We start from the raw sequence: 26,788 nt of genomic DNA on the forward strand, positions 1-26,788 counted from the left end.
ATGATCTGACCCAAGAAACCAAATTTCCTAGGAGGAATTGTGGGCTCTGCCTCACAAAAGTGATCCTCTGTCACTTATTTTACACCCACTGCATAAGGAACCCACATTTTCCAAAATTCTTTTTTTTTTTTAATGTTTTTATTATTTTTGAGAGAGAGAGAGAGAGAGAGAGAGAGAGCAAGCGAGCACTAGCAGGGAGGGGCAGAGAGAGAGAGGGAGACACAGAATCTGAAGCAGGCCCCAAGCTCCAGGCTGCGAGCTGTCAGCACAGAGTCCTATGCGGGGTTAGAACTCATGAACCGTGAGATCATGACCTGAGCCAAAGTCGGGCACTTAATGGACTGAGCCACCAACAGATGCCCCCAATATTCTTTCAAGCTAAGGGAATGGCCCTGCAGTTTCATGGGCCCCTTCTTCATCTCCTGTTTAGATATGCAGGATAGAGTGCCTCTCCCCAGACTGGCAGGACAGCCTCCGGACTTTACAGCAAAGCTGGGCCCCAGTGAAGCCTCCAAGGGGCAGGATTGGACTGCCTCCAGAGAAGGGCCAGGTCCTCTCTTCTCAGTCCTTGACTTCTCACCCTGCTTTCCATGGCCTGTTTTTAAAAGTTGTTTCATGTAAGAATGCACTGCCTAAGGTTACACAGTGAGAGTAACGTCTGCAGACTCTGAATCAGTCCTACATCATATAGTTGAGGATAGGGAATCCAGAACTTGGCACCAGAAGACTTGGCTTCAAGTTATAGTTACCCTGATAAACCGTGCTTGTGTCATAAGCTTTCAGTCTGTTTTCTGTTTACATCTCTCTCAAAGGACTGCAGGGATTAAATGAGGCAATGTACTAAAAGCACCTTAGGAATTGTTACAGTACAAAGGTGTTTTCCCTAAATGTTCTTGATATGGTCACCTGCTACAACAGATTACTGTGGCCCATCTGGCACAAAAGATATAAAAGCCCGTACTTCTGGCTGGACAGGGCTAGTTAGGGAAGAGACCTTAGCTACCAGCTGGCACAATTTCCAGGTGAGGGGGTCCCGAAGCCTGGTTCACGTTCCTCCTGGAGCCAAAGGCGGATTTCAATTACTTTCCAGTTCATCGGCAGATGTAATACTAATAACATGTTTAGGAGAACTCAGACTAGCAATTAAAAAACCCCAGCTCTCTGAGGCTCCTTCCTGCCTCCAGGCCTTCCACATGTCCTGTTTGTCAGAATTCTCACCCCGCCCCTCTCTGAGCTACCTCTTCATCTGACAAACCTCACCTCAATGCCACTTCTTCGGTACAGAAACCTTCCTTGACCCTCCAGAAAAGAAAAGATTTCATTCCAGACAAGAAGTTCACAAAGCAACTTCTAACTCTCCTTAGTACATTACACTTAGTCCATTGTGATTATTACTATGGAAGTCCTTTCCCATGTGAATATAAGCTGTGGGAAGGCAGGGTTCGTGTCTGTCTGGATTCTTCCACATCTTAGTACCTTGGATAAAGACAATAAAATATGGTAAATGAGGCCAGAGTTTTGGGTTTCCTTAATCTTGCTAAGAGCTCTTGCGGCAATGAAAATAAAATATATAAAGAAAACTAATTTAGGGCTGGCAGGCAAGGTTCTGGATAGAGGAATGCTTCCTTTGGCAGTTTTCTCCAATAAAAAGAATTTATGGGCTTAATTACATCATCAAGATCTTTTTCAGAGGTACAGGAATGGCCAAGGATCAAGCTTGCTCCGAATTATTCACTTTTTTCAAGTGGAGCTGCTCTCCTGGGAAGAGTAGTTCATGTCAAGGAGGAAATCAGCACAGTTTCCTTTGTAAATAAGCAACTGTCCTTTTATTTGCTTTGATTTTCAGGGCCCAGGAGACTATTTGTAGGTACAAACCTATCTTGGCAAAACCATAAAGAAGATGAAGTTCTTCTATATCAACCTCACTCTTCCCTCAATTGTTCCTATTTGTTTTTCTAATGGCCGTCCCACCCCTACATTAGCATAAATTTAAATCAACGTTCAGATTCATCTAAGAGATGTATCATTTCTACCTTACCCCAACTTCGAGAAAAAAGGTTTTCCTCTCCCAGAAGCATGACGGCAGAGAGCAGCCACCAAATCCGTGTGTATTTATACATAGGAATGTGTGTGGAATGCCGTCTAGAATCACATTTGCTTACCCTCCTTACCCTAGCCTACTTAGCCAAGCATTGGTGGGTTTAAAACCAAGCGTTGGTGCTTTACAAACACATCAACAAGAGACAGGGGCTGCCTTTTACAAAGTGCAAAGACAAAATGAAAGAGCCTCCTTAAGAGTCAACATCTCTGCAATCTGCATACTAATCATAAATGTCAGTATATAAAAAACAATGACAGAGAGAGAGAGAGAGAGAGAGAGAGAGAGAGAGAGAGAGAGAGAGATGGTGTCTTGTAGCTATGGGGGGCTGCCCCGACTAGATCTCCTGGGTCCAGAAACAGCAGGACCAGTGTGTTTAATCATCAAATGGCCAGAGCTAAAATTTCCTTATGGCCCACTCTCATGACTTTACTTTGACCTTTTCAGTTTTCAACTGGTTCATATCAGGGTGACTTCGAGGATATTTGGCTTCAGGGATCCCTTCTTTTATGATCCTTTAATTACTCATTAGTCACTGGGGCTTTGGCAATTCCTGCAGGATGTAGGTTTCATTTCTTCCCTGTAAATGAAGAGGCAACCCAGGAGGTTGTTAAACAAGTTCTATTCAGTAGCTGGAAAAGTGAATTTCCTGTGGAATGACAGGAATTACATAGAAGCAAGCAATTTTATTTTCCTCAAATGTAGCAATAATTTTAATCTGTACATACATAAAACAAACAGTGCAATTATAAAACCTTGAAGGTGACATGCATACTTTCAGGTGCAGTTGGGATGGGAGGATGTTATTAGCATCTCCAATTTTCCTTACCGCTTTGAAAAACTAGTTCCTTATGCAAAAGCACTGAGGCAGGAAACTTCATCTGGAATGCTGAAGTTAAAGGTGAACTTCCTGAAGTCTGCGCATCTAAATATCACAAACAAAACAGAAATGACCTCCTAGAGCAGTTTGGTAAGGACTAGAGTAATATGGCTGGGCGTTCAAGCTGGGAATGAATGAAATCAGGGATGCATTTTCTGAAAAACTAAAAGAGATAATGTTTGTAACTGAGTGTCCTATTTCTGTTTCATAGTTGCTACCCATGTAAGCCCTTCCAGCAATCTTTTTATTCCATATAGTTTCTGAGTAGATGCTGTCAATGGAGTTATTTGTAACTAGGGGTGGTGAGATGCAGAAAGGAGGACCTGGGAAAATGGCTTCTTCCTTGGTGTCTGAGTCCATGCTCCTCTTCCGCTGTTCGTTCTTATGGTCTCTTCCCTGCTGTGGAAGCAGAGGTAGCTGACGCATGATGTCAGATGCTGTCATCATTCACAGGCCCGGGGTGCAGGTAAAGGCGAGTGATGGGGGGGTCTACCTTTGCTTCTTCCACAATACCTTTCTCAAGCTTTCCTGGCCTTGCAGTGGAACTTCTAGAACTAGAGGCAGTTCACTGGGTCCTTGACTCACAGGCCAGGATGAGACAAAACGTGGCAGAGTGACAAGACACAAAGGGAAAATACGGTACCAGTTAGCCTCAGAGTAGGATAGAGAAATTTGTATTTGCGCTGATGAAAATTCAAATCCCCAAAGTCAATCTAAAACAAATGAAGATTTTTTTGAGTACTGATTTTTCTCTGTACAAGTAGCCTGTGCACTTCTGGTGTTAATTCCTTGCACTGTCTCAAGTTAGATGATCCCAGGGACACTCTAGGGCAGTAGGCTCTAGCTCATCTGGAACAGCTCTTTCTGGCAGTGGCATTTTGATTTGAACCTCAAAGTAAATCCATACATGGCATCACAGTTATTAAAATAATGAAATCTTACTAGCCAAATGTAACTGCAATTCAATCAATGATATATTCACACACAAATTTAGAAAAATCAAGAGTATGATAATAAAACCATAAAATTAAACAGGAGGAAATCAATTTCTACAAGAAATCAAGTATATTTACAGTGAGATTTAAAGGGAAAAATAAGCTACTTGGATCATAAATTTAACTTTATTTTAAATAACTTTAGCTACCTTAGCTGTTAATACAATAAAAGCAGAAAGAACAGGCTGCCTTTTTTTTTTCCAGATTTAATCAGAAAATTGTTATCTACAATAATTGACAGAACTTGTTTCTTGTCCTTCACCCATCTCATCAAAAATTATTGCATTTTCCCCCAAACTGTATTTTTTGGATTCCTCTGTGAATATACTCATTTCGTCCTCATTCCTGGAGGCATCTTGGTTTAAATCCATCTTTAAAAAAAGGAGAAGGGGTACATATGGGAGGCAAAATATTCTCTTGAAGCCAACAGATATAGAGTTGCTAGAAGAAGCTGATTGTACACACAAGCTGCCTGGGGTCGGGAAGGGGAGGGCTGTTGATTCAGACACACGTGACAGCCTTTGGTGGACGGGCACAGGCAAAGCCCCACCGGGCCCTTGGGCCCTTCTTCCTCATCAGGGTCAGGACTGAGCCAGCAGGGGCGGGGCTTCATCTTCCCCTTGGAACTCGTCGTTTTGGTTCTCCTCCAAAAGCCTTCATCCAGATAAGAAGCCAATGACTGATTACAAAAATAAGAATAATTAAATTTGGCTCAAGAAATAGATTGTCCAACTGTTCTGCCTTGTTATTTTTTTTTTCAATATCCAAGGCCTTTACAAAGAAAGAAACAAAAACACCTCTCAATCTTCCAACAAAAGTGAATTCCTTTGTTGTTTTTTTTTTTTTGTTTTTTTTTGTGGGTTTTTTTTGCTCCAAATGCTACGACCTGAAGAATGGCTGCAGATTGAGATATCAAAAATCTCAGAAAAATATATAATATATTTGTATATCTCTGTATGTCTATTATTTAAATTTCACATTCCTTTAAAAGTGGTTATTCAGTCAGTAGCTGCTGAAGGAGGCTCTTCTGCTGGGCCTGGGGGGTCTGTGGTCCTGCCGTGGGTTTTTGAGTTCCCAGTGGACCAGGCTGGTTCAGGTAAGGGTCCCCGCCTACCAGATTCACTGTACATTGGACGTCAGCAAACACCTGAACCTGTTGCACCTGCTGAAACACAAATAAAAGATGTGTTTAGACAGAAGGGCCTGCCCCCCCGGCTTATGAGTGGGTACTACTTGAAGTGGAAACTCACTAGAGCATTCCTCTAGTCTGTAGTCACCACAGAGAAGAACTCTTCTGTCTTCTTGTCCTACAAAAAGAAAATCGCTGCACTCATTTTGCTCAGGGTTCTGGAAAGTTCACACTTTAAAAATAAAATCAAAATTGGAATGGTCAAGCCTCCTACAGGGTTGCCATCAATAATGAAAATGAGCATCATTGCTAATATTGCCAAGATTGGGAAAAGCCCAGTTTCAGAGTCTGGGTGTCCAGTGGTGGGTTTAAAAATATGTGTATATATATATTTATATGTATATATATATATATATTATTCAGAAACTGGTTACAAAAGCATTCTATGGATGACTTTAGTGGGATAAAAAAAAAACAACTTTATGATGTTAGAAAATTAAGGGCTTTAACCCAGTATTAGCAAAATAAAAACCACCACAACTCAGTAACAGGACATCAGCATTACTGAAGTGAATGTCCAGAAGATTTGTGTAGTATCTAAATATACTCTTACATAGCTCCTTTACATGTTGCCTTTAGAATTACAGCAAAATATTAGTAGAACAATTTTATATTTAACTTATTTTTCCTGATAGACAATTCATTTAAACACATGAGCTAAAAATAACAGTAAATTACTAGCTGAGAACAGTGTGAATTTTCCCTTTAGCTACTTTCAGTAATAATACATGTATTCCTTAAAAATGTTTAAAGTTGCATAGTTCTAGCATTTTCTATTGGGAAAACAAAGCCAGAAGTTAGTTTTTACAACCATCCTTATTAAAAAGTCATTTGTGGAACTGATTAAAGCCAGTATCACACTTGCGAATGTTCCAGACCAAGAACGGAGATGCTTCTAAGGCATCCAAGTACATCTAATAGTGTCTCAAGCGTTTGGCAAACTTGTGCTTCAGGTTTAATAGGTACATGAAGTATTTTAGATTAGTGATGCATTTTTCAGTCATTCATCACTAATTTATGTCAATTACACTCAGCTTTTTGGGAAAACTTTTCTATCCTAATAGAATAAAAGTTGTTTTCATCACCCTTTATTGGCCATATGTCAAATGTCCCGACCCCCAACTGGTGTATCAGTCCAGCTCCCATGTCTTCTCCTCTTGACCCATCTATACCTCCACGCTGCTCTCCCTCAGAGAAGGCAGACAGCCCTGAGCTGTCTTCCAACCTGCTGGACTAAACTTTTATTTAGATTAGCATCACTTTCCTCTTTATCATCCTCTTCTCTGCCTGTTTTCTCAAGTTTTGATTCTTGACCCCACAGGCTCCTATCTGTCTTCTTTTGGGTTCTTTCCTGTGCATCTAACATACACCAACTCTCTGTCTGAGTCTAATTCTCTGGCTATCTCTGTGCCCTGTCCTCACCTCTGTTCTCTAACTTCTCTTTCCTACAGCTCCACCCCTGGCTTCCTCTCTCTCCGTGTCAACAATCCCCCTACTAGTCTCCCTCCTGTTTCTCTATAGTCTGTTCTTTTCCGGTTCTCTCCTGTCTTGCCTCCTCCCCATCTCCACTCTCCAAATACAGGTAGTCCTCAATCCTCCCTAAGCCCTCCTCTCTTGGTTCTCTTCCTTCTCCTTTTCTGTATATCTGTTTCTATATTTCTATTTAACTTGCTCCCAAGCTTCTGTTTGACAAATACAAAAGCACTGGAGCAAATAGAGATCACATGATGGGCTATAAGAAAAAGAAGATTCTGCCACTGAAACTTAGCATGAGCACAAGCTGTAGTGCTTAGAGGCACTGATGTAAAAAAACCAAAAAACAGCAGGTAAAATTTCACGTTTATGTGTTTCAACATATGAAATACTGGGCCACAGTACAAGGGGTTTCTGTCCCCGAACACTTAAAAACATTCTTAATGAAGGCATGATCAAACGAACTAGAGAGAATATTTTGCTTCTTTAAAAAGAATGTTTTTAAGATAATCTATTTTGAAATAAAAAAAAAATCAAAAAGATTAAACCAAACTTCAGCCACTTTGAACTGCTACTTAAAAACAGGTGCCTGAGCCCAGACCTCTGAGGACTTCAGATGCTGCCACACCTTCACAGACAGGCAGAGCAAGAAGTGGGCAAGCCCTACGATTTGTCAGGTGAGAGGAACAGCATGAGAGCAGGGTCCCAACCTCTTAAGATTCTCCAGCAGAGTTTTATATCAATGCAATTGCTGTCTTGGAGCTCAAGAACTTTTAAACTTGGTTGTTTAGTTTTCACTAGTCTGCCGAGCTGCCCAGTATATGTCTCCGTAGGTGTGAGACCTTGAATACCTTCCAGTGAATGAAGACTTCACTTCCCCCATCACGGAATCCCCTCTTCACTCTCATAGGCCTCAGATCCTCTTTCTTGATGCCCCGACTATGGACACGGCTCCTAACTGGTTTTTCTCTTCCTGGGGAGGCTGTCCAGTACTCCTTCTGTCCCTCAAGATGAAGTCTGAGCTAGTGCTTATATCACTGTGCCCCCTCTAGGGGACACTTCATCTATAGGACTCAGTCCAAACCCCTGAGTTTAGCATCCAAGGCCTCCAGAAATTTGCCCCAATCAATTTTTACCAATTTTATTTACTATAAAATCTTATTACAAACCCTTTACCTTCAGTGGATTTGGCTTCCCAGGACCGTGCTAAGGTATTACTGTTTCCCTGTCTCAGCTCCCTCTACTCCCAATGCCCTAGATTTCCCAGCTCACTCCTTCCTTCAGCCTCTGACACTTTCTACTTCATTTTGCCTTGTTAACTGTCCTCAAGGCCCAGTTCAGCTCCTGTGTAAATGCTCTTCTGACCCTCACAGCATTTTCCCTTTTAAACCTAATGGTTCCTGTCACTTGTAATATAAATTTGAGTTTGCCTTCTTTGGTTATGTGACAATTTATGTGCATATGTCTACATGTTTTATCATTCAAGTGATATGGCAGAAAGAGCATGAACTTTGGTTGTTAGAAATACGTGGGTTTGAACCTCAGCTCTGCCCCTTTCTAGCTTTGTGAACTGTGTGCGTGGTTAAATCTCCTCAGGTTCTGTTTCTTCATCTGTGAAAAACTGGAATGCTACTTCCTTCATAGGGTCATAGGGAGGCTTACATGAGATAAAGCAGACAGTGCTTAGCACAGTGCTGGGCAAATTGTAAGTGTTTCACAAAAGAAACTTCCTTTCCTCATTTCTCCCCCAAAGTTCACCTAAAGGGCAAACATGTCTCATGTTTCGTTGTATCTTCACCTTACCATAATGCCTGTACAATATTTTTAAAATACACATTTAGTAAGACACTAACGACCAAACCAAAGTTACTAAAGTGAACTAAAACACCCACAATCTCTAAATTTATGTTAATATAGGAAGGTGGCCATCCTTGCTATTTGAATTGTTTTGAAACGAACTTCTAAAAGGAGGCAGAGTACACAGCAGGCATTCTGTTTTGTCTGAATTGACTGAGATCTTTTGAGGTACTTGGATTACACACGAGTTTTAGAATGGTGCTTATTTACAAAATAACAATTAGTGGCCACCATTTGTGATCCCTTTATCCTGTTTAACAACCAGATTAAACCTTTTGAAAGCTTCTCTCATTTAACCCTTTCAACAATTCTCTAAGCAGGTAACTTGTTAGTTCTGTTGGTTAGATAGCAGCCCAGGGAAGTCCTCTAACATGCCCAGGAGGACATAGCTAAGAAGAGGAGAGCCAGGACTCACATCCAGGTCTGACTCCCAAGGTCAGGCTCTTAACCATGATGCTGAACAAAGTTTCCTGTGTATCTAGAGTACACTTGGCAGCTCTGGGTTTAGAATTTTCTTACTGACCTGGGTTCCATCTGTTTCTGTTTTGAGAAGGTCAGTGGATGAGAGCTGGTTGCAGTAGAGGCCTGTGTGTCTCAGTGCTGGATCATTTATCTATTAAAGATAAGTACAAGACCAAATTACAAGCAAGTTGTTTAAGCTGAAGACCAAATTCTTCAATGAAAAGTAATCTCACTGACAGAAAATAGGAGTGCAGCAGGAATAAAGAGCTTAGCAATTTACTATGTTGTTATAAGTCAGGACAGTGGTTCCCTTTGCAGGGGTGAAGAGTGACATGAAAGTAGCATGAGAAGAACCTCTGGGTGCTACTGATAATGTTTTGTTTCTTGATCTGAATGGTAGCTTTAAAGAAGTGTTCAGTTTGTGAAAATTCACTGACTTGTATATTTTTCTGTATACTCTATTTATACAATACTTCAATAAAAGTTATATTCACACACACACACACACACACACACACACACAAGTTAATTAGCAAATGACTTCTTTTTGTCATTAAGAGAAAATCAGATTAATCCGATTTATCCCCTGCCTGAATCAGCGAAAGAACTGGATAAAATATACGAAACGAAGGCACTCAAGACACTGGACAAACCCAATGAAGGAGAGTGACTCCTAAGAGCTGGGAAACAATGGAGATGAGTCCTATGATTGCCCCCGCCTACATCTACAGAGAATTTCCAGGCTGCAGCCAGCACGGGGACAGGGAACCCAGGCAGAGCCTGGCAGGCTCCGTGAGTGGAGAAGACACAGCTGGAAGTCTGAGATGGTCAAGGCAGCTGGAATTCAGAGGTCAGAATATCAGAGGAGTGGGAGCTACACAGAGAGGAAGCTCGGAAGATCTGCAGACGGACCCCTTGAGCTTGCAACTTAGTACTGATCTGTTAATGGCTTTTAGGGAACTACCCAAAGCAGAGGGAAGAGTCACCTGTGAAGATGCTGATGGAATAATTCCCAAAGGTCACACAGAGCTGGCAATAGGTCCTGACCTCACCAGCCAGAGTGGAAAACGTAATTCACATAGTATCAGGTAGTGTATTAGAAAGGCTTTGCCTCAGCAGTAAAGGAAAACGAGCCCTATACTAAATGCTGCTCTGGTCGCATTAAACAAAAAAGGAAGACCTGAAAGGACCAAACTGTTTCAAGTAACTTAACCAGTCCCAGAACAAAGCTCAAGAATGTAGGAGTATCAATGAGGTAAAATTCACATGTGTGGCACCCAATAAAAACTTACCAGGCATGCAAATTAGCAGGAAGATATGATCCACGATGAAAAGAAAAGTCAATCAATTTGAAACCAACCCCAAAATGATGCAGATGATAGAATTGACAGGCAAGAATATTAAGACAGTTATTATAATAACCATATTTCATATGTTCAAGAAGATAAGAGGAAAGACTAAACATGTTAGTGGTATGGAAGATATAAAAGAGGTCCAAACTGAACTTCTGGAGATGGAAAATAGAAAACCTGAGAAGAAAAATACACTGAATAAAACTAACAGATCAGACATTGCAAAAGAAAAGATTAGTGAATTTAAAGTTATAGCAATAGAAACTATCCCAAATCAAACACACAGAGAAAAAAAAAAAAACAAAAAACCATTGACCTTGCATCCCTCCTCCTCAAATCTGCAAACCCAGGGAATCTGTGATCTGGGGGACAACTTCGAGTGGCCTACTTTGTATGTGTGTGTGTGGGGGGGTGTGCGTGTGTGGGGGAGTCTCTGAAGGAAAGGGGGGTGGGTGGTGACAGAAAAAATATTTGAAGAAACAATGGCCAATGTTTTTCCAAATTTGATGAAAATTATACATCCATAAATCAGGAAGCTCACTGAAGTCCCAGCACAAGAACCATGAACACAATCACTAAGGCATATGGTAATCAAATTGCTTAAAACCAGCGACAGGCAGAATAATCTTAAAAGCAGCCAGAGAGGGAAAAATCAATCGTGTACACAGGAACAAAGATAAAATGCCAGCAGATACCTCATCAGAGACACTGCAGTGAAGCAACGTCTCCAAAGTACTGAAAGCTAAAACTAAAGCCAACCTAGAATTCAGGGAAAACTTTCTTTCAAAGATGAAGGTGAAACAAAAGCTTTCTCAGACATACAAGAGCTGAAGGAATTCATCAGCAGCAGACTATAAAAGATGTTAATGTTAAATGAAGACCTTCAGGCAGAAGGAAAACGATACCAAGCTGGAAATTTGGATCTACACACAGGAAGGAAGAATACTGGAAATGACTACATGGGTAAATACAGGAGCCTTATTTAAATTAAAAATATGTATCTAGTTGTTTAAAGTAAAAGCATGTGGGGCATATGACATACGTAGGCACAATATGTACGATAACAACAGCAGAGGAAGGGAGAAATGGGAGCAAACAGCTGTGAGGTTCTTATATAAGAGGTCATATAATAGCGCTTGAAGGTACATGGCGATAAGTTAAAGATGTATGCTCTGAACTCTGAAGCAACTGCTAAAATAACAAAATGGAGGTATATATAGTTAATAAGCCAATAAAAGGAGATAAAATGAATTAAAGTGTTCAATTAAACCCCCAAAAGGCAGGAGATGGAACAAAGAGAAAACAAGATGAGATATTTAAATTCAGCCATACCAATAATCACATTAAATGTCAATGGGCTAACCACTCCAATTAAAAGGTGCAGATTGTCGAACTGAATAGGAAAGCAAGACCCAGCTATATAAGAAATATGCTTTAAGTGTAATATTCTTTTACCTAATTCATTATATTTTTCATTATTTTGTTTTAATCTTCTGGAGATAGTGAAAAATTCTAATAACTGAATAATAAGGACAAGAACAAGAAACAACACTATTTAGGTCTTCTATTTTGCTATAGGAAATAAATCACTAAGTTATTGATTTTTTCCCTGCTAAACTCTTAAGGGACTTATTATATAAAGTGGGGGGATGAGGAATGGAAAGTTAAAAAAATTTTTCAATAAAAAATATTCTATAGAAAAGGTAATCAGTGTTCACATGTTTGTAAGATTTGCTATAAATTATAGCTACATGGTCACAGTCTAGTCACCAGTCTACTTTGTGGTTGCTGAAAATGAGAATAGCAACTATAGGCAGTTACCCCAATGACCTTAAACATCATTTTGAATTTAGTCATTCTATCCTTAAAAATCTTCAGGAGGCTCCAGGATAAACTCTAAAACATTCAGATGGCTTGCGAGATCCCTAAAAAGCTTACCACATAAATTCTGCTTTAAACATAATATAAATGTCCCCTTAACATTCATTAGACTTTCAACCTCTATTCCTGCCTAGATTATGCTGTGGCAACCGGTCTTGAATATTCTTTTCTATTCTCTTTCTTTAGGCAAATCTTCCAAGAAGCCTTTCCTAATTAGGCGTTTTTCTTTTAAACTCTCAGTAGTTAATTGTACATCTTCCTAATCTGACATAAATATGTATGGCGCTATGGAGGCCCATCTCTTACACAGAGGTTTTGTCCTATTATTCAACTGATCCTTTGTTAATGTCGTGTCTCCCCAACTTGTCAGCATTATCTCCCACAGAACTACCTTTGTATATAGTTAGTAGTGAATAAATGTTTGTTGAACTGAAAGGGAAAAATGAAGAAAATGTGTTCAGAAGATAAAGGGGTATGCTCCGAGCCAATATATTATATGTATCATTTTATAATAAATCTGAAACACTAAAATCTCTTGAGACTAAAATCTTAGGAGGTCTGTCAAAATTTCCACTGTGTATCTTAAGAGAGGCTAACTCAAAAGACAGTGGGAAAAAAATAAAGAAGTGCATCTTCTCCCCCCCAGTGTTACTGAGAAACAATTAACACACATCACTGCGTGGTGTGGTAATTTCTGACAAGCAACTGCGAACATACCTGATTTTCCCTGGAATAACGACTCGTGGTGTGTGGTGTGCATGCCAGCTGTGCCACTTACCTGCTCAGGGCACACAGTGTTCATTCCTGGCATCTGCAAAGAGCTCATCTGCATCTGGCCCATCATCGGGTTCATGTTCTGAACATTTGTGTTTCCACCTGCCATGGACACGGTGATGCTCATATTGTTGTACACTCCGGGCTGCGCAGGCGTGGGCTGGCTCTGGACAGCTTGACTGAACACGCTGTTAACTCAAAAACAATCCCAGTTACATCCACGGATTGTGAACGTGGGGATGATGTGACTGGACTCTGTTTCTTAATTATTAGATAAAATGCGATAGAAAATATTATACGTTTTTAAATGACGTGTAAGACTTTATCTTACTACAATATATAAAGAATGAGTATAATTCGGATGAATTTTGAACTCTGCACAGAGGATTTAATAACTACATAAAGCTCATTTTAAGTGACAATTATCTGGCCTTGTATCCGAGTTGTTAAGCTCCAATTAGCTGAATAATTAAGAACGTAAGTTGTCCACATAAGTAAATCTTCAAGATAACTGAAGTTTATTCATTTAACCATCAAAGCCATTCTAAAATTTGTTACACCATTTTATATTCCCAAATAGAGAATGTTCTACTTAAGCAAAATGCCTGGGATATATATCAATCCTCAATAGATGCTCATTGAATAAATTAACAAATTCAAAGATGGCATTCTTGTATTGTCATTGCTTGTATATTTTCTTAGACTTAGTATTTTGTTTCACTTATTCCTTGTCTCTCTGCTCATTCATGGCACATGGCAAGCACTCGGTAAATATCTGATGAGTAAGTGACTTATGGACATAGGTTATTACTCAGTGTTGTCAACTGATGAGGTTTAGACTGCTTCTTATTTATGGATTTTTCTGGGATCTACACCAATGTTTTTCTAACTGTAGTCCAGAGAGCATCTGCAAGAGAATTCCCTGGGACTCGTTGAAAACTGGGAGGCAGCTATGCTTACCACTATAGCACCAATGCCGGGACTTATTAAAAACTGAGACTCCCAGGCCTTACTCCAGCCCTAGTGAATCACAGTTTCTGAGGATGGATACAGAAAGTTGCATTTCTAACTATTTATGCACATTAAGACTCAAGGGACTTTATTCAGTGTTCTATAGCTTGCCGTCATTTCTCAAAGTTTCAGCTTCTGGCTGCTTTCAATATGCTATAAACTAAGAGGAATATAACCAGATATATTTATTTGGCAAATGTAAATGTTTAAAGACTTCACAGGTCTTCTCAGGCCTAAAGACAGCTTTATGTCTTTTCTAGAAGCAAAATGCAAAGGCAATTATGTTTTTCAGAGGGCTTGTTTTATGGACTTGCTTCTTCATGGCCTCGTTCTGGACTTTTGTTACACCAAAGATCTTAAATGTTAACCCAGCTTCTTCTCTTAGCTGGTAGAATAGTATGGAATAAACTCCCAAGTAAATACATCTGGAAACTTTATATTTGAACCCCAAAATTCTAAATGATACAGATACACACATCTAAAGGAAAATAATATGAGTTGTGTCTTTTGTAAATTCTTCAAAACATCAAATGTTTGATGATTATCATCAATTGTTAAACAATATGCTGCTGGTAAAATTCCACCTATTTTAATGTTAATTCTGGAGAATTTGATTTCTAAAAATCATTTACCCCATCAATTGCTTATCTATTTCTTGCTAGCTCCTGGGAGGTAAGCAGGATGTACTGACATTTATAGTTTCTGGTAGATTAAGGTAATCATACTAAAATTAACAGGCCAAGAAACAGTCTATTCATCATGTCTGAAGAAAAGTAGCAGATTTTCCCCAAGTAATTATAAAACACAAATGCTCAAAGAAAATTACATGCCCAGGAAATGGTCAATAATACATCTTTGAGCCATTAGTGTCTGTACAGTGTGTATGCTTGTACAGCGTCCCCACAACTAAAGGTGAGGAAAAACCTATTAGTTTGCTGCCCATTTTCTAATGAGAACATTTCTGCCACAGACAATGCTCATTTGTCAACAGATACATAAATCACCACTGTGGAGGCTCAGCTCAGGGCTATGTAAGCTAATGCCTGCAGAAGCTTCAAGGGCTGCAATGATGTCATTCTTAGTGAAAAAAAGTTTAGGATTTAATTTCTTTTCACATTTTATACTTGGGACTTATATTCACTTAAGTTCTTTCAGACTGCTCTTGCCAATAGTTCCATTTCAGTTTCTTCCATTATGGGAAGAAGACCACGCCCTTCTGCAGCATAACTCCCTGTTCTAGGCCTCAGAGGGACTGTAGGCTTCACTGGCACCTTAGGCCTCCCTCCTTCCCTCTGCTTTCCTGGCCACCCTGGGGGCAATTACTGCAGTTTCCTTAGGCTAGCCCCAGGTGTTTGGTAGCCCCTAAATCATGGTGCAGGGGGGAAGGTAAGGATGAAGACTTCCGGCCTGAAGTGGCTTCCATAGATACAGGTATTAACAAGCAGGGAGGCGCTCCAGGTCAAATAAGTCTAAAAAGGGAGGGTTAAACAACAGGCCTTCCTAGACTTTAAAATGCTAATAAGTGCTAGGAATCTTCAGAGCGATTAGTGTGACACAGAAACCTGCACCGTTCCAGGACAAAGAGCCTTGCTTTAACCCTTTCTTTTTCTTGCCACCGGAGAGATAATGAAAAAGAATCACATTACACTGTCTCGGAACCCTATTACATCATTCTACTAAAAGAGGACAGCAAGGGCAGTTTCCCCCTGCTCCTTGCGGTGTCTTGCACTGTGCAATACAAACAGGGAGTGGTCGCAAAATACACATGGCCTGTGTCAACTAATACGCTTTCACACGTGAAGCAAATAAGCAAGTGCGAATGCTTGAAGAGTTGATCTATTTTCTTCTTCAAGTGATTTGGCAAAGTCAAAGTTCACAAAAACCGTGGAAGTACAAGAAAAATTCAAGTCCACTTTGAATCTGAATTCAAGAAGTGACCCAGGTAGGGGAGGGAATCTCTGTATCCATTCACTCAAAAGATGTACATTAAGTGCTCACCTGTTCTAAAGGATGGACATACCCGAGTAAACAAAAACAGAGTCCTGGCTTTTAGGATGATTATATTCTAGTTGGAGGAGACAGACCATAAACAGACAGACTAACACACAATATGTGTGGTGTTAAGTACTAGGAAGAGACATACAGAAGGCAAGGAAGGGATCAGGGGGTAGAAAATGCTGTTGTTTTGGAAATGATGGTCAGGGAAGTTTCATCTGGTGACATTTAGTATCTATGTCTAATAAGGTGACATTTAAGGAGAGACTTGAAGTGTGACAGCGCAAACCATGTGGCTACTGTGAGAAGAACATTCCAGCAGAGGGACTTAAAAATGCAAAGGCCCTGAGTTTGCAATGTACTTGGCACACGTGAGCACCAGAAGAATACACAGACACCAGTGTGGCAGACTGAGTGATGGCAATAGCAGCTGAGGTCAGAAGGTACCCAGGAACAAGATCATGTGGGCTTCACAGGCCCTATATTGTACTTTGAGTAAGTTGGTGAGTTCTGAGTAATGGACTGACATACTGCCCATGTTCTGAAAGCATCACTCTGGCTACCATGCGGAGATTACACGGCAGGGGAGTGAGGGTGGAAGCAGGAGACAGAAGGCTACTGCACAGTCCTGGAAAAAGATGGTGGCTCACACTAAAGAGTACAAGTGGGACGGGTAAGAAGTGAGAGCTGCTAAGAAGCTGATGTGATTTGCTGATGGCATGTCTGATGTGGGATGTGAGGGAAAGAGAAGAGGGTTTCTCCTGAATAACTGGAAGAATGAGGTTGTAGTTTACGGAGATGGGGAAAGGTAGGAGAGGAGCTTTGGGGAAGAAGACCGTGGTAAGTTTTAGATGCCTATCAGATTTCTGACTGGGATGTTGACTGAGCAGCTGGATGTACACCATGGTGTTCAGGGGAGAAGTCGGGGCTGGAGATTTAAAGCGGGGAGTCAGGAGCATCAACATGGGCATTTATAGCCGTTAACAGTGGATGGCATAACCAAGGGAGCAAGTAGACAGAATGAGCTCTGAGGATTTCAAGTGGAGGTCAGGGAGATGAGGAAATCCAGTGGAGGACACCAAGAGATAGGATGAGAGTCACCTTTCTCAAGAGAGAAAGCTGTTCCAGAACCCAAATGAAGAAGGGGCTTCAAGAAAGAATAAATGCTCAACTATATCAAATGCTACCAACGATCCCTGCATTTGGCATTGTAGAGGTCTTGCCTACCTTGACAAGAATACTCTGGAAAAGCGGCAGGGATGAAAGCCTGACTGGCCAACGAGGAATGGAAGGAGAGGTAGCATTAGAGTACAGTCTTTCAGGGAATTTAACTGTAAAAGGGTGTGGACCTGTCAGCCGGACCTTGTTTTTACCAAGACACGTTTAAGTGCTTAGGTGTAGGTATGGAGCAAGAGTTTAGTTGGGTTTATAATCATGGACCATGGACTCTAAAGTGAATTTAGGAAGCTGGGATTAGAACACATTAGGAGACTAACTTCTTCCTGCAGGTTATATAGATGGTTCCATTTCTACCTAATTCACACACAGTCCTCACTAAGAGCTACGCAGTTCTCAAAAGGGAAGATTTCCTCTCACCTTTCAGTGAACTTTAGGAGAATATGGTCTTAAGTTTTCAACTTTAACTGCCTTACTTATTATGTTGTCAGATCAAACGGCTTCCCTGTCATTAGAACCAAGACACAACCTAATTAAAACCCTTATAAAACTCAAGTGAAGTGTGAAAAGTTCAGCAGCCAGGATTTGGGGGGAAAATGACATCCGTGAGATAATTCTAAGCAGAATGGGCAAGGTGAGGCCACTGAAAATCTAGAGATTCAAAAAGCTGGATGAGGCAGAATGGCCTTAGAAGCCTCAAAACCTTTGCTGTTGCTATGAGATCTTTCAATCGTGCTGAGAAGGGTGAAACCTGTATGCTCACTATTCAGCTCTAGTGAATTCTGATGTTTTGCCATTCTTGCTTTAGATTTTCAGGATTTTCTAAAGTAGGCTCCATGCCCAGCATGGAGCCCAGCGCAGGGCTTGAACTCACGACCCTGAGATCAAGACCTGACCTGAGATCAAGAATCAGATGTTTAACCGACCGAGCCACCCAGGCACCCCTAAGACTTTTAGGATTTTTAAGTGTTTTTATAAAGAATGACTTTTTTTTTTTTTTTTAAAGTGCCCATTTCTATATCTGTCCCAGGGAAGCTCTGTTACACACGGGAGTTGATCACATTCTTCAGGTGTGCTGGGGGTGGGATGGAAAGGTTGGGGGACATTAGGTCACTTTTCCATACTGTAAACATACAGATTTGTCTTAAAAACGACTTGAAACTTAAAGGATTTAAAAGTCATTATTTTTCTTTGCTAAAACACAAAATTCAGTTCCATGAACTTGCAAATGGCAGTAGCCAATAATCTATTTGGATTGTGAAGGCAGGAGTGTTCTGTGCTGCAGAGGATCAGGGATGTTCATATATAAAAACTGCCCCTTACTTGTTGTTTCCCATTGCTCCTTGCTGCCAGGCCTTCATGTCTGGTGACTGGTATCCCGAAGTGGGTGGAGTCTGCTGGAGCAGAGAGCTCTGAGGAGGAGGGATTGGCATCGGCACCATGGAGCTCCCAGGGCTTAGAGATGGAGCAAAGCTGGCCTCACCTTGGGGAACCATTCCTGCAAATTAACACAAATTAATTTAAGTGAATACTATAAATTTATGAAATTTATGAATCCCATAAAAGAGAACCCCCCCCCCCCCCCCCCCGCCAAGGATCTGTCATACTAGAAGTTAGAAATAGCCTATTCAACAGAGTAGAGAAAACATTTCAGTTTCTTCAAAATAAGGCCGGAAATTTCAGTATAAACAGTCAGACAAGTAAACATAAAATAAGTTTGGAAGAATGCTTTCTATTAACTGAGATATTGATTTGGGTACCAAGATTATGTATAATGGTTTTTTTTCTGTTCTTTGCTTACACAAATTTTTAAGTGTGAAAGACATGTATGTCAGATTACCTGTGTCATAAAAATAAGTTAGAAAGGGAAAAAGGCTAAGACAAATGCATGTGTGAAATGAAAAATGACAAAGTTTTTCTGTCCATGCCTCAGTCACCTTTGTGGGCCCTTCTTCCCTTCCCTGTCCTTTCCTTTTAAGCTTTATTGAGATATAATCTACATAGCCTCAAATTCACTCATCGAACTGCACAACTCAATGATTTTTAGTAAACCATATGGAGCCATGCATCTATCACCCTGAAGGCCTCCGATGCCTGTCTACAGTCATTCCTTTCTCCTATCTCCAGCCTCAGGCAACCACTGATCTGCTTTCTGTCTTGACAGATGTGCCTTTTGGGGAATTCTCACATAAACGTAATCCTATAAGGTCTTTTGTGTCTGGCTTCTTAGTGTTTTTGAGGTTGACCATTCTGTAGCATTTATTGGTAGTTCATTCCTTTCTCTGCAGGGCAATTCTTTTTTTTTTTTTTAAGTTTATTTATTTGAGAGAGAGAGAGAGAGAGGGAGAGACAGAATCCGAAGCAGGCTCTGCAATGTCAGCACAAGCCCGACGTGGGGATCGAACTCACGAGTTGTGAGATCATAACCTGAGTCAAAATCAAGAGTTAGATGCTTGACCAACTGAGCCACCAAGGTGCCCCTCTATGCAGGGTAATTCTTATTAGCAGCTATTGATATAATTGTGTTGAAAATCAGCTGGCCATAACATTAACAGTTTATTTATGGATTTTTATTCTGCTGCAGTGATCTGTGTGTCCACACTTGTACTAATACTATATTGTCCTCATTGATGTAACTCTATGGTAATTTTTGAAACTGACAGTCATCCAACTTGGCTTTTCTTTTTCAAAATTGTCTTGGCTACTCTGGGTCCTTTACATTCCCATATAAATTTTAGGAGAAGCTTGTCAGTTTCTTCAAAAAGCATGCTGACATTTTGACTGCATTGAATTATGAGATCAATTTGGAGTGAATTTAGCATCTTTTCAGTCTTTTTCCAATTTCATTTTATACAGTTTCCATTGTTATATCTTCAAGTTCATGAATCTTTTCTTTTGTAATGCCTAATCTCCTTTTTATCCCATCTACTATACTTTTCATCTCAGACATTGTCCTTCTTTTCTCCAAAAGTTTGATTTTGGTTTTAGTTATATCATTCTTACCTTTACTTAGTATGTTCAAGCTTTCCTCCAGTTTCTTGACCATACAGAATGTATAATTATTATAAATTATACATTGAGACAATTGTATGACTCAATGTCCTGTCTACTAATTCTATCATTTGTGTGATTTGAGTTGGTTTTGATGACTGATTTTTCTCCTTATCATTGGTTTTATTATCTTGAATCTTTGGGTGCTTGGTAATTAAAAAGTTCGGAACCCAGACCTTGTGGATTTTACCTTGTTAGGTGCTAGATTTTTAAAAGTCCTTTAACTATTTTCAAACTTTGTCTGGGTTGTAGTTAGATTGTATGGAGACAGTTTAATTCTTTTGGGTCTTGTGCCTTAAGGGACAAGAGCAGAGTTTAGGGCATATTTTGCCCTATTACTGACGCAAAACCCTTCTGAGTATTCTACTTGACATCCCACGAATTATGAGGTTTTTAATTCTGGCTGGTGGGAAGAGAAGCTGGCCCTGTGCGAACTTTGTAGATTGTTCTCTATAATCTTTCCAGGTGTTTTTCCCTAGCATTGGTTTGTACACACACACACACACACACACACACACACACACACACCTGAGTGGGACCCTGTGCACATCTCTGTGGCTCTCTGTGTGACTCCTTCCTTGTCCTATGAGACCTCTAGTTTTCCTGAGACCTCTAGTTGCCTGGCTTTCCTGGACTCCCAGTTCCATGGGCTCGACTCAGAGAAACCACTGGCTCCTGTTGGATTCCCTCTCCATGTAGCATGGTCTGGACAATTTCAAGAACTATGGTTTAATGTACTTTGATTTTTTGTTTGTTTCAGATGGGAGAATAAATCTGGTTCCTGTTATTCCACCTTAGGCAAAAGTGTAAGTCCATAATAGTTTAAAAGAGTAAAAATGGATTTCTTTTCTAGGATTTCTGTTATGCTGGCACTTTGTATTTTTTTCCTGACAAAATACATTTCATAGTTAAATACTTTTGAAGTACTGAAAGTTATAAAGGTACAGAAAAAAAAAATAATGTCATAATTTGATTATCTATAATTTAGTATAATTCCTTCAAATCTTCCTTTATAAAATGTTGCACAATTTTGTGACCTGCTTCTTTCCCTTATGATTATATCATAAGCATGTTTCTGTGTTTTTAATGTCTCTTTATAAATATAATTGCATATTCTGTGTTTTGCCATTGTTATAATGATTTTTCTCTTTTTGTTTGGTTAACCTGGCTAGAAATGTAGTTAACTTATCCAATTTTGTTTTTTTTTTTAAATAGGCTACGATTTTAAAAATATTTAAAATTTTCTGTGAAAGCTGAGCCAACTGTAGACTTCCTATTGTTTTTTCTTTCATTATATGTTTACTTTTTTCTTGGTAAAGATTTTATAAATAAAGCTACAGATTTTCTCTCTGCTGCTTCCTCCATGTGTAATTTAATCTCTGATAAATAATTTGAGTCAGAATATATGGAGAAATTATTGTTTTCATCTATGACTCTAGAAGGTGGTTTTTCCCCCCAACACCTTCATTTATATGTTGACTATCTGCACACATTCTAAATTTTAACCATTTTGGTTGCGATCTTTGAAAAATTGCTTCTTGGTTCCTAATGCATTCTTAACCTCACTAATGGTGAAATAATTATTTTCAGAAAAATATATATGTGGGGGAGGAAAAGATACTTATTGTATTCTGGACATTATTCTATAGAATCAAAGTTGAACACGATGTAAGAGATTGCAAGTATATCAGCATAGTTTCTGACATTTCTTTCTGGACTCATCTCACATTCTGTTTTCCTTATCAGATGACCTCATTTTAGTCCGAAGAACCAGCTTGTGAATGATAACTGGAGGGGTAGTCAGAATTCTGATTCTGGCCCCGCTATCACATTGGACCTTGGGATCCCTTGGACTAGACAATCTAGTTCCTTCCAGTTTAAAATTTCTATAGTTCTGTCTTTGCCTAGACCAGGCTAAGTATTCCTGTTGGACCATAAACAGTATCACGGCCATTTGGCAGCAGCAACTAGAAAGGGGATTCATCTTTCCATTCATTTACTTCTTCAAAGATTCATTGAGCAGCTACTCTCCCCACCAGATCACTGTGCTAAGCAACAGAGAAACCAAAAGGGTTAATGCTTTGTTCAATCAAGGACCTTGCTGTTTAAAAGTAAGGCAGGTAGGTGAACAAGTGGCTGTAAGACAGGGTGATGGGTGCTTATGATTGGGAGCAGTCAGGGAAGGCTTCCCAGAGGAGGCATCTCTGGAAGACGGGAGGAACAGGAATGAGGCAGGTGAATGAAGGATATCGGTTTGAGACAGAGGATACAGGATGTACAAGGCCTAGTAAGTAAAGAGAGTGAGGTATGCACTCTTCCTTGGAACTTGAGAAGTCTGTTACAACTGGAACACTGAGACATGGAGAGAAGGGGAAGAGGAACTGATGAGTCCAACTTTGGACAAGTTGAATTTGGGTGCTGGTCAAAAGAAAATTCAAGTATGTCTGTCATCAGGCAGCTGTGCACAAGAGCCAAGAGATCTGGTTAGGGATACAGAAGAGAGTCATTAGCATGAAGAGGTCACTGAAGCCACAGGAGTAGATGAGATCACTTAGGAGGAATGGGTGGAGTAGCATGTTTACTGTAGTTCACAGAACAGGGAGCTGTGGACTGGCTTCAAGGAATTCATGAAGTGGGTACAAAATTTTGTAAAAATTTCCATCATATTTACTTTAAATATCACCTTAGTATCAAATAAATTTTAAATGTCTAATTCTGTTCTTGTGCACTCATCATTGAGGCACGATAGTCTAGAAAAGTTTGTGGTTTTCGGAAATAAAAGAAAGCATACTCTGCCATTAATATTACCCACACATTCCTTCATTTACTTTGGGCCTATATTGAAAAGACGCCAAAGCAAAAGACAAAAGTTAATGAATTCAACTTTTGGTTTTACTATCATCAATGAACACAACAAACTTTTTCTGCCAAGGGCCAGATGGGAAATATTTCTGGTTTTGCAGGCTACAAGGTTTCTGGTATAATTACTCAACTCTGTATGAAGCCAACCACAGATGACACTATGTAAACTAATGAGGATGGTTACAATCAAACTTTATGTTACAAATTTTATTTATAAAAACACGTGGCGGCCTTGATTTTATTTTATTTTTGAAAGAAGGCCTCATTTGAAAAGGCTGAAAACTTTTCCAGAACTTGAGTTTGTATTCCCACAAAACCTGGTCTTGAAGATTTCTACCAGATTGCTGATAATGTTGGAATGAGGTTGTAACTTAGAGCAGTGGAAAAACTAAAAACATTGCCTCTTTAAACGTTCTTTTGCTCTCCAGAAAAACTGCCAATTCCCCCCTATTATTTTGAAGCAGTTCAGGGAAGAACTGAAAGCTCTGTCATTCATTTCAATTTGCACCTGGATGAAAACAACCACTCTCCCGAGTGCATCCAGCGTCTGGGTTTTGTTTGTAGTATGAATGCTGACTTTACCAAAGATGAATTCTTACTTTGTGAAAAGCATTTTCCTGTCCATCAAAATTTGGACTAGAAGAAAAATCCATGTACCAGATAGAGCCTTACAAAGGGTAGCAACACATCCAGCTGTGCGGCTTAGAGAAGTAAACTCCATCAGCTCATTATCTCAATCACTGTGTACCACAACAGATCAGACTAGACCCACAACTCTGAAAGAAATCTTGTCAATTTCACTGGCAATGGGGTTCTGAAGCCCTGCTTTTCTAGGTGGCTTTGTGGAGGAACCAGAGCGGGATAGGAAGTTCTTTCTTGGCTTTCCAGAGAAGAGGTGTTAAAGAGCATGACTATAAATAGATAGAAGTACTGTTTTCATTCTTATTTTTTTAAGAGAAAAGAGTCTTTGGGGAATTTACTAATGTTTGGCTTACTCACAGCTATTTTTTTTTCACCAGTGAACGAGATAATCTTTTGATTTGAGGCTCTGTAATCAATATTATGAATGCAACTCTATTTGCTGTCTGGGCTAAGTTGCCTTTTGAAGAGCAGTGGGGAAAGAGATATCTAATGGAGTCTTCTAACGTTGGAGGAAGTACTTCAGCAGGCTGGAATAAAGTGAAAAAGCCTTGTCAAGTTCTTTGCATGCAGAAATCGTAAGACACATGAAAGTGGCCTTCAAAAGGTTCAGACGATATTATAATTAGGATATGGATTTATAATCCTTTTCTTGCCCATACAGATATTGTCAGTGATATAAGCCAGCCAAAGATGACTTCATTGTGCTGAGGACAAAGGAACTGATGTGACATAATTTTGAGTAAAAGGTTTTAGAGAATTCTGGTGCTGTCTGACACAAGTCTCCCTAGATAACTTAATTTGATAGTCACAGGATTTTAGTACTTGTTGCCACCAGAATGAAAGTCTACATTGATTTGGCTGTCAAAGTTGATAAGCATATTGCCATGTAAGAAACCTCTATAGAGCCTCAACATTTTATTCAAGTCAAATAGCAGCCTTCTCATGGAAATTCATTTTTAGGCTGCCTTATAATTCACTTTTTCTTTCCCTTATAAAATGAAGGGATTTGTTTCAATTTTTCCCCAGGAATTTGCCATTAAATTTGCATCAAAGTTTGATTAAATATCATGGATTAAACAAATGTGTTTTATTGCCACTACCCATTAGAATCTGAAAGCGACAGAAGTAAAATTTAAAGGGACATCATCCGCTAGGACAAAGAGAATAGAAGGGAGACAGTGCAAACAAAAGCTTAAAAAGGAAAAAACCTTCTGAAAGCCAGAAAGTTCCTGATATTCCAGAGGAATAGCTTGTAACTTAAACAGCTAAGAGTGCTCCAATGAGAAGTCTGAGACACTTTGTAAAGATGTGTTATCCCTATATAAACTATCAAAAGACCAAAATCTCCAACATAAGGAAAACACTGTAGGCAAATTTTGGGTTAATGTACTTCAACTCACTGTCTGAAGTGGACTCTCATGAGATTCTCACAAGGACCCGTGACAGAAAGTAAGAAAATAAAAGAATATGCTTTGCAGACAAAATGTTAAAAATGTTAGAATCAGACAGGTCCTTCTGGATCGTGTCATTAATCATCTTAGCTTTCAACGAGCCTCAATGAGCCATTAGTGGCAAGAGAGGAGTCTGAAGCCTGGATCTCCTGACTCCCAGGTCAGCGTCTTTCTTCTTCAGCTCACTGCCTCACCGTCAGTGAGCCTGTACATACACGTAATAAAGCAGCATAGAGGTGTAATCCTCATACCTGATCCTGGATACTGGAAGACATTCTGCTGCATCTGAGGATTGATTCCAGTGCCAAACTGTCCTCCCATGTTTCCTGTCATGCCTCTGTTCACCATGCTGTTGCGGTTGGCCAAGGTTGACTCGGGATTTGCTGCCAGTTGTGAAAACGGGCTGGTAGAAGCAGGTGGGGTTCCTGGATTTGTACCATAGTTTGGTGGGTAGGGAAATTGCTGCGGAGCACCCTGAGGAAGACGGGGGTTCCCCATTTGAACTGGCAGTCCAGATGAGGGAGGGAGGTTGTTCCCAAAGCTTTGTTGCCTCATGAGCATGGCTCTTTGCTGCTGTATTAGCTGCCTCTGTCGGTGCTGTTGGCTGTACAACTCCCGCTGGCGCTGTGCCAACATTTGGGCGTTCAGGGGTGGCTGCAAAGGAGAAAACAAATCCTCACTTATTAATATTGTTATCATCGCCACCTATTTTGGAAAGCTTACAGGATAAAGCCTAGTAGCTTGGGACAACAAAATATGTAGCAATTATCACTATGACTTCGATCTTATCTGACTTTAGGTTGTTACGAGACTTTTTTCTTTTTCATTTCCCCCAAATTTACTGTGTTTCTTAGTCCCCTCCCTTTTTAATGTTTACTTATTTATTTTGAGGGAGAGAGAGAAAAATCCCAAGCAAGCCCCGTGCCACCAGGGCAGAGCCTGACACGGGGCTCGATCCCACGATCATGATCCCACGCGATCATGACCTGAGCTGAAATCAAGAGTCAAAACACTCAACTGATTGAGCCACCCAGGTGTGCCCCTGCCTTTTTGCACTAAGATCAGTTATTCCACTTTCATGAATAAAATGTGATTATAGTTGATTTTAATTTTCTTCATATTTCCTATATTTTCCAAATTATTTATAATGAACACGTATTACCTTTACAATTAGAAAAACCTACAAATACTGTTTAAAAAGGAAGAATCAGAAATCCAGGATCCAGTGCCAAATAAATTGTTACTTAAAAAGAAAATAATTCATTAGAAATAAAATAATAAACAGAAATAAATGGAACCAGCTATTTTATATCATTGTTGCAGTAAAGACTGCTCCAGGCATTGGAGTACGTATTTTAACAGCTGTAACAGTAGGAATGATAAAGGAAGCCATAAAAGTAGGCTAAAATCACTTTTTGGTCTAACGCGTAAAGCAATATGGCATGTCAATAAAGCCTTCCTCAGAAAATTTCAATTCAGACTGAGGATCAGGTTAGAGCATATAGCTCCTTTAAAATTAAACTTGCCAACCAGATATAGTCCAATCTAGAAGAAACTGTGACATATGACTTTCTGACACAAATCATCTTTATGTGAATTCCAAAAGTGGGGTCTTCTTTCCTTATAACCTAATTAACCT

The 26,788-nt window shown here is 39.8% G+C and overlaps 1 protein-coding gene across 16 annotated transcripts in view; it reads right to left on the reverse strand.

The window, feature by feature from the left end:
- Positions 1–294: 294 nt before the first annotated feature.
- NCOA1 (nuclear receptor coactivator 1) overlaps positions 295–26,788 on the reverse strand; it is a 222,125-nt gene continuing 195,631 nt past the window's right edge. For 12 of the 16 annotated variants that reach the window (XM_042933531.1, XM_042933532.1, XM_042933542.1 and 9 more), the window contains 5 exons: positions 25,401–25,803; positions 18,467–18,641; positions 12,966–13,149; positions 9,016–9,105; positions 296–5,138 (listed from right to left, as the gene is read on the reverse strand). In XM_042933531.1, coding sequence (XP_042789465.1) covers positions 4,968–5,138; positions 9,016–9,105; positions 12,966–13,149; positions 18,467–18,641; positions 25,401–25,803 — 1,023 coding nt within the window. In that variant the 3' untranslated portion in view covers positions 296–4,967. Of the gene's footprint in view, positions 5,139–5,223; positions 5,281–9,015; positions 9,106–12,965; positions 13,150–18,466; positions 18,642–25,400; positions 25,804–26,788 lie in introns of all 16 variants that reach the window. The other 4 variants (XM_042933546.1, XM_042933545.1, XM_042933544.1 and 1 more) reach the window with 4 other exon arrangements.

This window comes from Panthera leo, chromosome A3, assembly GCF_018350215.1.
Source record: "Panthera leo isolate Ple1 chromosome A3, P.leo_Ple1_pat1.1, whole genome shotgun sequence".
Classification (NCBI taxonomy): Eukaryota; Metazoa; Chordata; class Mammalia; order Carnivora; family Felidae; genus Panthera; species Panthera leo.